Source organism: Limanda limanda, chromosome 11 (genome assembly GCF_963576545.1).
Source record: "Limanda limanda chromosome 11, fLimLim1.1, whole genome shotgun sequence".
NCBI classification, from domain to species: domain Eukaryota; kingdom Metazoa; phylum Chordata; class Actinopteri; order Pleuronectiformes; family Pleuronectidae; genus Limanda; species Limanda limanda.
In genome coordinates, this window is record NC_083646.1 from 6055437 (window position 1) to 6071803 (window position 16367).

A 16367-nucleotide genomic window follows, 5' to 3' on the forward strand; every position below is an offset into this window, starting at 1 on the left:
GGAGAATACGTAATTTACCCTCGACAGCCGACATTTAACGGAGCAAACAGCGGAGAACTTCTTCAACATGGATGACATTAAATTAATAATTGAAGTGGAGAAGTGCAGTGAAAAAAAAGATTAATGATGGGACAATGTTGGTTAATGTTGGAGCAAGCGCTGCACGGCGCTTCAGCGTGGCTTCCGCGTCCGGAAAGCGACGTCATGACGTAGTCAGCGTCACTGCGCACTCGTGTTTTGAGACGCCAGCCCAGCGCTCCCAGGTAGAGTGGGCTTGTCCGGACATGTTGGGGTGTAGTTGATCAGATTCACGTCCTTCTATCGCAAGTTCCGCCGCCTGATATCGCCCGACGGCAAGTTTTGTCGACTGATGTCCTCTGACCGCATGTCCTACGGCTGCGTGTCCTCCTCACTTTCTTCCAGCACTAACTAGGTAAGACTCCCGCCGCTATTTTACTGGTTATTCTGCGACCCGTTGTCTTTCGAATGCAATGATTCACAACGTTTACAAAACTACATGTGTAAGCTATCCATAAAATCTACCTGTTAGCTACCCGTGAAAGCCACGTGTTTGCTAACTTTCAGCTACATGTGAAAGCCACGTGTTTGCTTACTTTAAGTTATCTGTAGACCAACCCCACCCAAACCACCGTGCTACGTTTATAAACTACCAACGTGTTAAGTTGAGTTATCAATAAAATAATGGTAAATTTTGATGATCTTCTCCTTGTGTATACTGGGGTATGTGTCGTCTGTTGGTGTCTTTTCTGTTTGAATCTTAGCATAACGGTGAATTTAACAATTAAGCTTTCATACAGAGCTCGTTCACGTGTTATTTATTTCAAAATAACTACTTCTTATTTCATACATTTCCCACAAATATGGGGAAATGTAACTCAAATAGCCCTACATAGTTCTGTGTTTAATTTATTTCAAAGTACACCTACACTTGCCTCTGTATTTTTCTTCTCTTCATAAGAGTTTGGTGTTTTCCTTTGTAACAGGTAAAAATAGCTATAAAAGTCAACAGTTCTTTATTGTTCTATAATTTCATAAATGCAACTTTATAAGCTTTCTTATCAAATATGTTTCTCAGCTCCAGACAAATTTTATTTGGGCGAAGAGTGGGCAAAATGGTTCTTTTGATGTAAAGGTTGCCTACCTCTGCCTCAGCCAAATTGAGTTTGTTCATTTGGGTGGTGTTAAACTCATAAAGTAAATGTGTTTTCCTTGTTTCACAGGATTTGGATGCAGTGTAAGGAGTGCAAGTTCTCGCACCCTAATCAGGATATTCTCCTCAAGCATTACCGACTTTGCCACTACCGGGGACGCTTCTGGCCACTGCCGTGCCTGTACACTGACTGCTGCTGCACTTTCAAAACAAGCGGTGGGTTAAAATGCCACCTTTCAAGAGTACACACAAAGTCCAGAAAAACTGAAGTAGAAGTCACCTTTTTTTGTCAATTGTGTGACTTTAAAGACATCTGTGCCCCAAAGAAATACATAGCCCATCTAAGGACTCATTTGAGGCAGCATGTGACTGTTTATTGTTTACTGTTTACTGTTGGTAAGATTTTTTTTTTATATAATGTGTAATGTCCTAAATGCTCTACCAATTCCACCATTCTGCTCAGCTTCCGGATGTAGCAAACCTTTTTAGTTTATAACTGTACAATATTGGCACCTTCTGTAATTGGAGTCTGTATTAACACTAATACTGTTATTTCTCCTCTCTTAGATATATGCTGAGTTTTTTTGAATCACTCAAGTGGATCTAAAGAAGACATTCTTCACATCTTTGGATGCACACGCCTCAAACCTGATAAAGCTTTACAGAACACGTAGCAGGACACTAGGAAAGGACTTAAAGGCCCTCCTTGACAACCTTGATGAACAGGTAATGCAAGTAGGAGATAAATTAAGGTTTTCTGAGAGTGCAATTGCAAACAGACATTAACATAAATTGTGAATAGGTGTGGTGTGATTGTATTTTCAGGCCATGGTATATATTTTTTTTAACTTTATTTGTGTCTTTCAGACAACCAATGTGCTTGCACAAAGGAAGGCCACAGCTCTCCGAGGTCTACCTCTCTATTTGAGGGAGAATCCAGGCAACGTCCTGAAGACATGTCTGGTAAGAATACTTCGGTTTATACCATTGAAGTTTTTTTCTTCCATTTTTTTAATAGCTGGGCCAATATAAATATACAAGGGGCCAGTACATCTCTGATTAAGGAGCAAACGCATTCATTTGATAGGAATATGCAATAAAACCACTTATTTATATTCCCTTTAATGTAATATAAGTAGTTATCCCTAATTAAGGCTGAAATCTTTAACAATAAAAGTAAAAACACATTATCAAGAGGTCATCTATGAGGGTTGACCTAAAAAAAACCTTAAATCAGTAAATTTTGCTGCAAGTTTTAGTGTTTGGATTGTGGCCGATTTTATATGCACTGTCAGGGTGAGATATTGTCCATCCTTTTTGGATTGTTAACACTTATGGAATCAAAGGATTATCCCACACCTTTTAAACTGCACACCAGCTGAATTTTAAGAGCACCTTTAGAAAAAAAATGCCAGATTTCGCACAAATTATCCCTTCACATGGATTAATTGATGACATCTGGGTGGTCAAAATTTATCTGGTGGCCTTACAAATTGTATTTTTTAATGTATCTTAAATTTGTCGTTAGGAAATTTCTTCATATTTTGAACAGTGGTCACTTGCACTCAAAGTTTAACTCATAAAGGTGCATGTCACTTTACTCATGGGCAGGGGTATATAATTTATTTATAAATGTGGTGATGAAAACATTAAAAATTTAAGTAATGTCTGTTTGTTTTCTCTATGATACAGACTCGGAGGAAACGTCCGTTGCAGGTGTTCAACTTGGCATAGTCACCATTGTTGAAGATGATGTTGGGAGAGCTCACTCAATGCCCAGAACAATCAACATTGCCCTTGTCATCGAGGAAAAGGTTGTTGTGGAGGACATCTCTGACATCAGTACAGCCATTGTCCTTCTCTTTGGATGCATCTACAACCTCAACCTGGACTACCCCAAAGGGTTGAGGTACACTTTTGAGGCCCTTCAAAAGATTTTTATGAACCTTGGCACTGAGTGTTCTGCCCGTGTTCAGGCTCTGAAAAACAACTTGTTAAAGTAGCCCGATACCATGACACATAGACATGTGTTCAATGCACATATTTGCACACATTGACATGTCACTTTATTCCTCAAAATATGTTTTTAAGTTCAGTAGTAGCTACACAAATCCCATGTTCCCATTTGAAGTTAGTGTTTACTAACTGCTGGATTTGTTTGTCTCTGAAACTAAACACGTTTGTGTCTTGTTACACGTTTTTATGGATGCACTTTCTATAGACATGTCACTTTATTCCTCAAAATATGTTTTCAAGTTCAGTAGTAGCTACACAAGTTTGTGTAGTGTTGCTACGAATCCCATGTTCCCATTGGAAGTTAGTGTTTACTAAGTGCTGGATTTGGTTATCTCTGCAACTGAACACGTTTGTGTCTTGTTACATGTTTTTTATGGATGCACTTTCTTCACTGCTGGGTTTGGCCAGTGGTTTCCTCAAGTATCTGACTAACACATGTTTTGTGATTCATAGTGTCAATCATACTGTTTTCTATATTATAGCTAAAGTATTGAGAGCTGGTTCTGCACTTTGTTATGTGTTTACATATTCTATCTTTGAAAATAATTGTATAATGTTACCAAGTTCACTTAAGCATCCCTGCTGCTGCAATTTCAATGTTGCCTTTTTTGTAGTTATTGGATGTATATAATGTTAACCCCTGTGTTCTTAATAAACAGATTCTTTATAGAATTTTGCTGTTATTATTGAATTTCCACAACAGTATGAATAGAGTAAACTTGAGTTAGCTCAACTGATGGGCAGCAAAGTTGAGTTAACTAAGCATTTCAAGTTTAAGTTTAAGTTCTCTCGACTGAAACTATCCAGTTCTGTTGATGTATGTTTTCAAATCATTAGCATGCATATAATCTAGTATTCCTAACTTGTAGATTTGAGTAGCTCTGAATGGAGATGTTAAGTTAGTCTAACAGAACATCACCATTCAGAGCTACTCTATATAACATTTTGAGTGAACTTAATTATTTAAGTTGACACAACTCACAAGCCCTTAAGTGAGGTCAACTCAAAAAAGCGTTGCAGCTGGTTGCTTTACTTTTTTAAGTTGAGTCAACTTTTCTTTTTTTACAGTGTACTTTATAATACGTTTACTACTTTATTTATAGTAGAATACACTAAAAATTAAGAAAAAATTCGAAAGACAAACCATAACTTTGTTTCATCCTTTTTAATAGATACAGTTATTATTATTTATATTACTCTGACTTCATTATGATAATAATACAGTAGTTTTCCCTGACTCTGCTGTGACATGAATTAGACTCACCCAGATTCTGAGCCTCCTGGTTACATTCGATCAGCCTCAGTGTCTCCAAAACCACTTCACGAGCTCCCGCTTCTGTGAACTTAGAAATTAGGAGTTCTGCGATCTTCACAGGATTTTTCTCGTCCACCTGTCTGCGGCCGATCTTCGGCTCGTCCCTGCGGTTCCTCAGATGGAAACAAAACCTCTCCAGGTCGTTATCGCTCAGATTCTCCAGCGCCTGCAAGATAAGTGTGCTTATTGTGCGCGACATCTCTCTTCAGCCTGCACGGGTTGTTCCCGTAGATTTGATTTAAAGAGAGATCATTTCGTTAAAGTGAGATTTTCGCGCGCTTAGTTTGAAGCAAGATCATGCGGAAGTCCAAAAGTCATTTGCCCGCCAAAGAAGATGCCTTCAATGCCGTCGGAATTTCGATAATTTTACGGCTTTCCTTGAAAGGATAGTTCACCGAGAATTTTAAATTCACTCATTATCGACTCACCCCTATGCCGATGGAAGGGTAAGTGACGTGTTTGAGTCCACAAAATATTTTGGGAGTTTCAGGTGTAAACAGTGTTGCAGCCCAATCCCAAAAAATGTAAGTAAATAGGGCTTCTGTGAATTACTTGACTGATCTTGGTATTTTTCCGACAGCGCCTGAAGGCAGCACAATTAACTTTCACTTTCGATTGTCTGAGGCTGTGAACCATGGCGCCAAAAAGCGTGAAGAAGCTTTTGGCGGACACGCTGGAGGATCTGACCGACCAGAACCTGGAGAAGTTCCGCCACCAGCTCGTGGACCGCCAGGAGGAGCCTCGGGTCAGACGCGCCCGAGTGGAGGGGAAGAACTTCCTGGATCTCACCGACGTCCTGGTCTCCACCTTCACCGAGAAAGGAGCAGTGCCCGTGGCTGCGGGGATTCTCCGAGAGATCGACTGCCACCAAGAAGCAAAAAGACTCGGTGAGAAGAGATAAGTCGCCGAAGAATGTCGGTATCAAAGTCTACATGCAAGAATACAGACAATCATTTACACGCACTGACAGGCAAAATATATATTTTTGTTATTATACAAACATTTTTAAGGAATCCATCATAAAAACGTACAAACGTATGGTTATGTAAAGATTAACCTACAATCATAATGAAAAGGTGAATTGGAAACTCTAATAAACAATAATGATCATTTGTTTTACCTTAACAAGAGTAGGACATTTATAACAATCATATTAGAGTCTTGTTTGTAATTGTGGCTAAAATCTTTCATATTAATCAATATTTATAATTATCACAATATTTAATGCCTCTTTTTATCGTCTAACTTTAAAGGCTTATTGTTTTGCTCCTGCAGTTTGATGAACTTTGTAGTTTTATAGTAATAAGAATCCTAATGTTTTGACATTCATGTAACTAGTGTTTCGTTGTTTTATCTTCAGTCCTACAAAATTCTTAAATCTTATCAATATCCACAAATCATGATTACATTACTATTTATACATGTACTCACCTACTTTTACAAGTACAACAAACTGTTTTAAAAGTCACCTTTTTCCGGATTTATTCTATAAAGAGTTCAAAGCTCAAAGCTGTTACTATTTTGGTCCGAGGGCTTATATAATATGACTTTATTAATCTGTAATATTTGTTAGTGCTCAGTTTATCATAAATAATTGTCCTTTTGGATATTTCTTGTCAGGCTCTACTTTTTGAATGAAACTAGTAATACGCAGCCCCATCATGACATGGTTAATGTAATATTTTCCAAATGCCCACAATCCCTGAGTCACTCACTTCACTTGTCCTGATTACTTCCCATCCAGATTTCACTGCTACACTCAACTCTATTGAAACGTCTTATCACATGAAGCCTACGTCTCTTTATTACTTAAGATAACTTATCTGTCTTTTTATGTTTCCTCAGTTGAGGAGTACGCTAAACAATCCTCAAACTCTGGATCCACTGACGGTGAGTTCTTGTCTGTTTGTTTGCAGTTTCACATTAAGTTTTAGCCTTCTCCAAAGTGGACATATACTTTGAACTGGACTTAACCTTGTAATTTGACCATAGAAGGTTATATATATAAACTTTAATACAGGCTCAGGGCCCACATAGAAAAACAACAACAATACATACAATCAATACATTACATAAAAATATACAGGGAAAGAAAGGCTAAAAAAGGCACTCATTGCCAGTGTTCCCAGATCTTGGATGTGTATTTTACAGAGCTGCGGCCAGGGTCTGTCATAAGACCAATTATTAGATTTGTCGAGCGGTCCAGCCGACTCATAAACTTAAATGCTAGGTTCCTCAGCAAGGCCATGAAGGTGGTTAGACCTATATTACAAAACAACTCAATGGCTCTAATACTCCTGGGTTTCTTCAGGAGTATCCTAAGACAGTCATTATAGGCTACTTTAAACCTTCTTGTAATTCACCCAGAGTGGAACTGTATGGAGAGGGGTGCAGTAGGCTCTAAACAAATTAATCTTAACATCATCTGTACAGTGGTGGAATTTTCTGACCAACATGTTAGCTTGGACAAAGAGCAATCCCCTCTGTCTGCACATGTCGGCATCATCCTCCAACGTGTCTGTAATAATGTGCCCTAAGTATTTGGTACTATTGGACTCCCCCAGAGTTTGCCCAGAAAGATAAAAGGCAGGGAACTTAATATCCATGTCATCCTTAGTTCTACAGACCATTATGACACTCTTATTGGCATTATATTTAACATCAAAATCAACCCCATAATTGGTGCAGATGTTAAGCAGCTGTTGAAACCCACTGCTACTAGGGGATATTAAAGCTAGGTTGTCTGCATACATAAAGTGGTTGACCAGGGAATCACCTATCATACAACCTGTTTTGCATCCCCCCAGCTGCCAGGAAAGGTCGTCCATATAAAGATTGAAAAGGGCTGGTGATAATATACCCCCCTGCCGGACCCCGTTACCAACTTTAAAAGGGGTGGATAAGATGCTCCCCCATCTTACTCTCAAACTCTGGTTCGCATACCAGTAAGCTAGGATGCGTACTAAGAAATATAGAAAATAGAATACCACTGGATTTTCCATTAGTCCACCGAAACCTGCTAATCTTTAATTTTGTCTTTGGACCATGAAATAAAGCTGTTTGCTTGCTTTGTGTTTGGAGAAAACAGTATATGAGCATAAACACTCATTTCAGACCAATCAATACCTAAACAATTTCAAATTGTTCCCAAATTTGTTTCAGATGCAAAAGCCTCATGTGGAGCAACAGGTGGAAACGGAAAGGCAGAGGGTGGATGCCCAGGTAATACGACGTCTTGTCAGTAAAAGGCTTCTACTCTTGTGTTATATTATGGAAACGTATCATAAACATCACCACACGTGCTTAGTTAACGTTACATTTAACTCTCAAATTTAAACTGGAGTCGACCTAACAACAAAATACCTGAAGGTAAACAGTTGAAAGTGCTTCACGTAAAAAGGATTCAGACGTGACAAAGTTTATGAAGCCCCGTAAACTTTATACATGCACCATGTTTGTGGTTAATTTCCAAACCTTGAAAAACAGTAAGCAGTGCCAGTCATTTTCTCAGAAAATCCAAGATCATGCATTGTCTCTATTGAATATTTGATCAATCATACACATCTACACTTCTATTATAGAAGGTGGAGGTTCTTTAAGACTCCAAAACAAAAGTGTTAAGTGTTTGGCTCTAACCGAATGTTTGTTTGTTCTCTTCTTTTCCTCAGAAACGCACTTTGTGGACAAGCATAAACTCCAGCTGATCAACAGAGTGAGCAACATCGAACCAATTCTGGATGAGCTCTTGGAGAAAAAGGTCATCCAGGAGGAAGCTTATGCCAAAATCCGGGCTCTGTCGACCTCTCAGGAGAAGATGAGGGAGCTCTTCATTACATCCCTGAGAGCCAGTGACACCTGCAAAAACATCTTCCACGAAATCCTGAAGAAAAATGAAGCGTATCTCGTAGATGACCTGCAGGGAAAATAGAAAATGTGAAGGTGAAATCCATTTCTTGACCAAACATGACTTGTGTCTTGTCCTATGAGTTTTTTTTAAAGTCTTAATCATTGATGACGTATTAATGTTAATGCATTGTTTTCTACTTGGGTTTTATAAGGTTTATCCGAACTGTTGCTTTTGATTTTACTCTTAATTTTTGAACATTCATATGTTATGAGACTCCCTGTCAGGTTTTACACAACATGTAGAATCATGAAAAATTAATTGTGAGAACAAACAAACTTTTATTACTATTAAAAGCAGTTTGAAACTCTCTTGTGTGCACTGTCATTTTCTCTAAAGATAATTTGCAATTGGAACTTCATTTAAATGTTTTCTTAAAATATAATAAAAAGTTTGATTTCTGTTTGTGGTTCTTACATTTGTAGTGGACGGAGAGTCTTACACATTGTGTATGAAGTCATCATAATGATGTAATAGAGCTTAGAAGTCACATGTTTTTAAAAATGTGCACATCGATTTTTAGTCTGTGATTATTCAGGAAGTTTTTACTGATATCATGATGATCGTTACCAGTGCCATGTTCTAGGGAGACTTTGTCGCTTCCTGACAAATCCTTTTTTTACACATGCCGAGAAGAAGGAAGTGGTTTTGGATGTCTCCCGGCATATCATGTCTCAGCAGTCGGCTTCTTTTATTTTATTTGAGTTTATTTACACATGCAGCGCTTTAAAATGTTTGCTGAGGTTTAACCCATCCATCTCCTTAATGCCGACATTCAGATGAAGAACTGTGCTGCAGGAGTGGTTGTGAGACAGAGAGTAAAGAAGAGAGAAATTCTTGATATGCCTTTCCTTTCGTCAGAACCAAAGTGTTCTGTTCTCTGCTTTTAATTCATAGTGACCAGGTGATAATAGTAAAAGGAGTGTGTACACGTATTTGTAAATGAAAATGTACATACCCAAAATTTATTCCACCATTTATTGCAGGTTACAAGCATGTATTTAACTGTTGGATGCCAACCTTTTCATCAGAAGAAGCAGCAGCAGTAGCAACAGTATATGTATATATTGTGTGTGTGTTCGTGCTTTTTAAAAGAATATATCGTTGCAGTTAACAATCATGTATTCACCCTCTAGTCCAGTAGATGGCGGTCAAACACCTGATTGTTTGATGCCTATTCAGAAGAAGAAGCAAGTGTAGCAAAAGTGTTTTTCGTGTAGTGCAGTGGTGGGAAGTAAAAAAGTAGATCGACTTTTTTACTGTACTTAAGTAGATTTTTCACATATATGTACTTTACTTCTTTACTTTACTTTTTGAGGGCTTTTATTAGGTTACTTTACATGATTTTTTTGAAGGTATTCCTTTTTCGATTCACATTTGTTTTCCCTTTCCTGTTTGTGTCAACATCTGCACATAAATACATAGCTTGAAGCAGCAAGTGGTTAACTTGTTTTAAAGAAAATATTACAAGTAGTTGGTTTAAACAAAAACTGTTGGCAAATAGACTATCATTGGTTGGCCGTGTCTACTTAGTCTTACACGTCCACGTAAACAAAACAAACAGATTTAAAACAAGTCAAGATGGAAAAACAACAACACAACCAATTATATAAACAAACGCAAAAACAACTTTCAGCCAACACAACCAAAAACAAACACTGTGTCGTGGACTACTGCATATTCACGCCCACAATTCAGGTTTTTTAATGGACCTCGCCAAATGGAACCCTGGGTAATCAGGCCCAGTTTTCCACTCACTATAATGCCAATATAATTTTTGCAAAGATATTATATATCTATATATTGCCAATTCCAATCCTTAGTCGCCCTTTGTGCTGACTCAACACAACTTAGAAGCTGTTGAGTCTTTATATATGTATTGTACAAACTGGCTAATGTGTACAACCTCAAGCAGGTGTATTGTCACCCTGCTGGAAACCAATGCAAACACAAACGCAGGCCCATTCAGTGAAGATAGTCTAATGATAAATAAACAGGCTTACATGTAGATGCGTGGACAAGCTGGCGGGCAGATATACAGGCAGTTACAAAATACAGCTAATAGACACAGAAGGTTAGTGTTGAAGTGCCGTCAAGCATGACACTGATCATTTATAAACTTCAAAATGAATTCACCAAAATACTGTTACCAAATTTGCACCTTAAGATATTAAATTGGATGTATTTTGGAGATGTAATTTAGCATTCAAAAAAGCATTGGTCTTCAATTATTTATTTCCTTGTTCAGTCTGAAATTTGGCAGCAAAACCAGACTGTGTCCAGTGTTTTTTTCTTCTCTGTACTAGCACTGTCCAGGCTGTTAACAAAAGAGAAACTATCTTATTTTGTGTGCCTAGTTTCCCTTTGCTGAGTTATCATAAGGGGCATTGTGTATCACTCCTGCTACTCATGAAAGGTCCATGTTTAGTTGTATTTACAAACTTTTTTAGTGGATATACTTTGATCCATTAGTGTTCTTAGGTAGACTCAAGAGGCACTTGTTTATTCTGTTGTATTGATTCTTTGTTGTCTCTAGAAGTTCAGATGCACTTGTCCAATACTATTTTAACCTCAGCATCTCGGGTTCAAAATTTGTAAAATTATACATTATATATATGGTGTTGTTATAATTTTTCAGTCAGTTGAAATAAATCCTGAAGAGAACAATTTTGGGTTGTTTTGTGTCTCTATAGGCCTACTATAAAAAGCACTTAGTATTTTTAAGTTTGGTACTTGTACTTTTACTTTTGATACTTAAAGGGACTCTTACCTTTGTTGCATTTTTACACTTTTTTTGGATAAGGTTAAATTGGTATTAATAAGGTAATGACACTCTAAAATGCAAGACAGACCTTTCAGGAGTAAAAACAAACAATTATTTCACTCTCATAATATTTAGTGAAAACTTCAACCAATAAAATTCTTCGGACCGAAGGACCTTATTGGCCGACAGACCTGTCTGTTTGCTGCATGGACATGCAGGTTTTCCGTCTGCTTCTTGTGGCGCATTCGGGCCCGCGTCATCAAGGCAATGTATATAACTTACCGGTGCTTCTGAATCCGAATCCATTGCTTTGGTAAACAAAAACTCACGTGCGTGCGCGGAGGCAGTAGGTTGTAAGTGTAAATAAAGTTTCTTCAAAAAAACACCGCGGATGGGAACGAGGGGGTGGGGCATTGGAGGAAGGCGGGATGATTTGAATGTGCTGTAATTCTCAAATGCAACAAAGGTAAGAGTCCCTTTAAGTACATTTCAACACCAGATACTTTTGATACTTAAGTACATTTAATATGAGCGACTGTAAGACTTTTACTCAAGTCATTTTCTGACGGGTGACTTTTACTTTTACCGGAGTCACTTTCAAGTTAGATATCTGTACTTTTACTCAAGTATGGCTTTCAAGTACTTTATACACCACTGGTGTAGTGTTTGTGTATGTGTGTTTTTTTTTTAATTAAAAATATTCATACCCAAACTTTATTCCAACATTTTTTGCAGGTTATAATCGTGTATTTAACTGTTGGATGCCAACCTTTTTATCAGAAGAAGAAGAAGAAGAAGAAGAAGCAGCAGTAGTAGTAAAAGGGTTGTTTGTTTAGTGTGTGTGTGTGTGTGTGTGTCAGTGTGTGTATTTTAAATAAAGACATACAAGTGAAAACGTTAATCCACCATTCTTTGCACGTTACGCTCATGTGCTCACACTCCAGTCCAGTAGGAGGCGCTGTTGGCCTGGTGCCTGATCAGAAGCAGCAGCAGCAGCACTCTGTCTGTCCTCTGCAGCTCAGTCACATGGACACACTGTTTGTCTCCTGGGACACTTTTCTCCGCAGGTTCTCACACGAATCAGGTCTGTGGCCGAAGCTTCTGTTCACCTTTGTGTTGATGTTCAGGTAAACGAGACTTTCTTTAATCAACGAGCCTTGAACCTCTCGTTTCCATCATGTTTCTAACGTGTCACTCGTTTGCTCCAAGATTACAGTATCACAACATATAACATAATACAGTGTATAGGATATATGTGAAGTAAATCTAATAAATGATTTAATTAGAAATATCAAGTGTATACAGAGTAGTAGAGGATCCCCTGTAGAAACAGTGTGCCATTAGTCTTCCTCGGGTCCTAAACATATAAATAGTAAACATAACATACATCCCATGAAGAAAGTAAAGAGCGAATATATACAGGAAGAGCAGAAAACTTAATATCTTAATCAATAGGCAACCTCAACAAGTTGGATAAAGCAGTGAACTGTGCAGTTCTATCACATATGAGCAGAAAGCAGAATGAAACAAGAGAACACACAGAAAGGCCTGCAGACTGAGCCTGTATTAGAGTAATGCTGGATATAAATGCAAAATATAAATGAGAATGAAACAAGCATATTACATGAGACAAAAAGTGGTATTGCACATATAATGCATTAGTTGTATTAACCATGAACGTCTTTCCCCAGCTCTATTAAAACGAACTTGTTTAGGATTAAGGTTGCAAACTTCTTGTTCTCTTAAACAGCTTCAACATATTGTGAGGTGGCTGTTGTACTTTACAGTCTCATATTGTGTCTTCAGATGCTTTTTACTTCCTGACCAGTAGTACGAAACCCAAAGAACTAATTGAACTGGACCCAGAAGAAAATATACAGATTGTGTGATTATCAATTTGATAATGAACCCAAGAGTAACATAAACAGGGATTGACTATTGTAGATGGCTCCTACACTGTGGAAAAGTAAATGACTGTGCTGTGCCCATATAACATATTTCCCTAATGTGTAAAAATAATATGTCACATAGAAGTTTCAAAATACAGGTGTATGTTAAAACATGAAGACAATTAAACACAGGTCACAATTAACACACACAAAGAATTTGGAAAAATTCTATTCAATTCAATTGGTACCGCCACATCTTAAAGCGACCACCAGGTGGCAGGAACTCAAACTCCCTGAACAGGAGGTCTACAGACCTGGATCTGACAAACCCCTATAATTTTACCTGGTATCTTGACTAGATTATAAACTCTATTTACTCTTTTATACTACTGGAACTACTAAAACAACTTACTAATAGAAAGATGTATGTATCTCTGTAAGATATCCACTACATTGACAGACTCCGTTGCTTTTTAATTCCACAGGTGGCTTCCAGACGAGATGAGTTGCACTTTCCTCCTCCTGGTTTCCCGCAGCGACACCTATCATGGCCGTCTCCTGCTGGTCTTGTCTCGACAGTCCCTGTGGCTCAGAGCACTCAGCTCTGGCCCCCAGATCAGCCGCAGCCTGCGAGAGAGCTACAGGCTCCTGCAGCTGCCTGATGAGGGGCAGAGCAGTCCTGCGCAGGTGAAAGAGGCCTACCTGCATCTGGCAAAACTCTACCACCCAGACTCTGGGGCTACGACCGCAGATCCAGCACTGTTTGCCCGTGTGGAGGAGGCCTACCGCTCTGTGCTGGCACATCAGAGTAAGACCAAACCAGCTGGCTGGGGGAAGGAAGTGGAAGAGGAGGACAAGTCCAGAGGTGCAGCACTCCCACACAGACACTACCTCAGCTATGACGGTATGGGCTCAGGCACGCCCAGCCAGCGTGAGCGTCAGTACCAGCAGATTCGTGTCGACCGGGCGACTGAGGAGGTTCTGAACTACCGGCAGAGGGAGCATGAGAGGGCGGCTGCTGCAGAGGGAGCTCTTGTGGAACGGGATTTGCGTCAGCGCAGCAGGAAGACCAAGATCACCCAGGCTGTGGAGCGGCTCGTGGAGGACCTGATCCAGGAGTCCATGGCCCGCGGGGACTTCAGGAACCTGAGTGGAGCTGGAAAGCCCCTCAACAAGTTTGAGCACAATCCGTATGCTGATTCTATGACCCACAACCTCAACCGCATCCTCATAGACAATGGTTACCAGCCCTCCTGGGTCGTGATGCAACGCGACATCCGAGAGACGACTGCTCAGTTCAGAAATCAGTTATTGGAGGGAAGGGCCAGGCTTGGTGAGCCCATGACCCCGATAGAGCACAGCCAGTGGGATCAGCTGTGTGCATCTGTAGAGGAGCAGTTGGTGAAACTAAACAAGATGGTGGACGATTACAACCTGATTGTACCGATGCTCAACATGCAAATGGTTCACTTCAGCATGTCCAGAGAGATGGAGCGTGCTGTGAAAGGAGCCCACCAACACAGACTGGAGCAGCAGCGACAGAGAGAGAAAGAACGAGAGCGGAGAAAAGAAGAGAAAAACCGAGCCAACGCAGAAATTAAACATAAAAACACCAAACAAGGCCTTTTGTCTTGGATGCAGAATTTATTCCGATGAAAACACTAAAAATCTGAAGGTGTTTTTCAGACATTCACTGAACTCTGGAGACTTTTCCTAAAATATTTGACACCTTGTTCACCTGCGTTGCTCACAGTCTGAATCAAGAAGTCAGACAAAAGGTTGAACCAATTTTACCTCCGATTACAACATGAAGTAGTTTTTAACAATACAAGTTGTTTCTGTGAAATCACTCATCTTAAAATGCAAACCTATCACTGAAACTTTTTCGTTGCTATGTGACATTTAGAGTTTAGGTTAATTAAAGATCTTGCGTAATAGTGTTTCTGTGTTGAGACTGTTATTTCTTTAAAAGTGTGAAATGTTCTATTCTAGTCCGACAGCTGATCCAGTGTTGCAGGGTTGCAGATGACGACTGGCTCCTTGCTGCTGGGCCCGTTTCCTGCAGCGTCCCTGTGCAGAGCCTGAGCGACGGCCCTGGAAGGAGTCGTGACCTTGGTCCAGTCCCGGGCGATGTACTGGTGGTACGGGTCATGAGAGCTCTCTAGCTTCTTGGAGCGGATGAAGCTGAGCATGATGCCGAACGTGAAGAAGCTGAACAAGCCAACCACCAGAATGATGTACACGATTCCCTGAGACTGAGCGTGGGCCTTGGCTCCATTCGCGTAGTGCACAGCCTGCTGGGAGGTGTGGTTCTGAGGTATCGCTGGAGACAGCACGTTTGTTCTGTTCAGGCATTGCTGCAGGAAGGACAGCAGGAGCGACTGCAGCTCAGTGACGTTGATGTTAGACATGACGAACCCCTGCTCGACGCTCAGCAACCTGCAACTGAGGAGGAAGAAGAAACTGTAAGGAAAAGGTTTTTCCTCAGGAGTTAAAACATAGACGTACAAAACCACTGGTAAAGACAATGTGACAAAAATGAAATGTTGATGAAATTAAAGTCAACAAAAACAAAAGAAACTGTTGTTTTTCACTTAAATTAAGTACAGTTATATATCTTTAAAATGTAAATTATTTAATTCCAACTTATTTACAACACCCAAGAGACGACAGACAAATACAAAAGCAGGATTTCTGAGCTGCAGTTGACTTGAATTTACAAGCTGCCCGAAGCTTTTACATTTTCTCCCCTAAAATTCAGTTTGAATTGAAAAAATTCCTGTTAAGACACGAGAAGGAAGATAAAGGAGCTAAGTGGGAGATGAACATGCACTTCAAATTAGCTTGTAAGATTAAGATCAAGATAATGAGGCACATTGACACACACAATAAAAACTCAACTAGACGGAAACACGAAAAACAAGAAGATTCACTTTCTAATAATTTTGCATAATGTATTTTTAATCTTGGATGACCTGCCAGAGAGAAATAATCCCACCTTTCAAGGATCCAGAATCAGTTCCTGCTGTTATTGGCATCAGTCATTTCAAGTCTCCAGCAGGATGAGGAGCAGCTGATCGTCCGTGTTTCCCAAACCACACTAAGTGAAAATGTTCCACCCCTGTTCTCTTTGTCCCACAGCGTCTGCCCTTCTTCTTCCCTGAAGGAGACATGCTGCATGTTCTGCATGTCAACACGTTTAATGAAACAAGGAGGTCACAGGGCAAGGTCGACAGCTCGGTGTCATGAGGCAGCGGTGTAGCGTGACTCTAACCACGGAGCTCTGCAACAATGATCAGTTTACTGAG

General features: G+C 39.6%; 3 protein-coding genes and 1 long non-coding RNA gene across 6 annotated transcripts; 3 read left to right on the plus strand and 1 right to left on the minus strand.

Annotated features, from left to right (window-relative positions):
• The first annotated feature begins 274 nt into the window (after positions 1-274).
• LOC133014101 (uncharacterized) lies at positions 275-3859 on the plus strand. The gene is made up of 5 exons (XR_009681440.1): positions 275-433; positions 1242-1387; positions 1739-1897; positions 2039-2134; positions 2864-3859. It is a non-coding gene; the product is annotated as an uncharacterized LOC133014101 (long non-coding RNA).
• A 1262-nt stretch (positions 3860-5121) lies between these two features.
• On the plus strand, positions 5122-8716 carry pycard (PYD and CARD domain containing). Of its 2 annotated transcripts, XM_061080845.1 has the most exons (4): positions 5122-5389; positions 6348-6392; positions 7665-7724; positions 8171-8716. In XM_061080845.1, exons 1-4 carry the CDS (start codon positions 5137-5139, stop codon positions 8428-8430), a joined length of 618 nt encoding a protein of 205 aa, XP_060936828.1. In that variant the 5' UTR covers positions 5122-5136; the 3' UTR covers positions 8431-8716. The 2 variants fall into 2 exon arrangements, with proteins under 2 accessions (XP_060936828.1, XP_060936829.1); XM_061080846.1 differs by lacking the exon at positions 7665-7724.
• Positions 8717-12193: 3477 nt separating this feature from the next.
• dnajc28 (DnaJ (Hsp40) homolog, subfamily C, member 28) lies at positions 12194-14999 on the plus strand. Of its 2 annotated transcripts, none has more exons than XM_061080842.1 (2): positions 12194-12297; positions 13545-14999. In XM_061080842.1, the coding sequence occupies exons 1-2, from the start codon at positions 12197-12199 to the stop codon at positions 14713-14715; spliced, it is 1272 nt and encodes a 423-aa protein (XP_060936825.1). In that variant the 5' UTR covers positions 12194-12196; the 3' UTR covers positions 14716-14999. The 2 variants fall into 2 exon arrangements, with proteins under 2 accessions (XP_060936825.1, XP_060936827.1); XM_061080844.1 differs by having other exon boundaries at positions 12194-12254.
• Positions 15000-15047: 48 nt separating this feature from the next.
• Positions 15048-15500, minus strand: LOC133013884 (potassium voltage-gated channel subfamily E member 1). Its single transcript, XM_061080972.1, has one exon. It carries the CDS (start codon positions 15468-15470, stop codon positions 15048-15050), a length of 423 nt encoding a protein of 140 aa, XP_060936955.1. The 5' UTR covers positions 15471-15500.
• Positions 15501-16367: the final 867 nt, after the last annotated feature.

Excerpts from the sequence above, each read along its gene's own strand:
- dnajc28 (XM_061080842.1), top strand. The coding sequence starts at position 12,197 with ATGGACACACTGTTTGTCTCCTGGGACACTTTTCTCCGCAGGTTCTCA. Across the intron at positions 12,298-13,544 it reads ACCTTTGTGTTGATGTTCAG|GTGGCTTCCAGACGAGATGA; the intron begins GTAAACGAGACT and ends TTAATTCCACAG.
- LOC133013884 (XM_061080972.1), bottom strand. The coding sequence starts at position 15,470 with ATGTCTAACATCAACGTCACTGAGCTGCAGTCGCTCCTGCTGTCCTTC.
- pycard (XM_061080845.1), top strand. The coding sequence starts at position 5,137 with ATGGCGCCAAAAAGCGTGAAGAAGCTTTTGGCGGACACGCTGGAGGAT. Across the intron at positions 5,390-6,347 it reads CCAAGAAGCAAAAAGACTCG|TTGAGGAGTACGCTAAACAA; the intron begins GTGAGAAGAGAT and ends ATGTTTCCTCAG. Across the intron at positions 7,725-8,170 it reads GGCAGAGGGTGGATGCCCAG|AAACGCACTTTGTGGACAAG; the intron begins GTAATACGACGT and ends TCTTTTCCTCAG.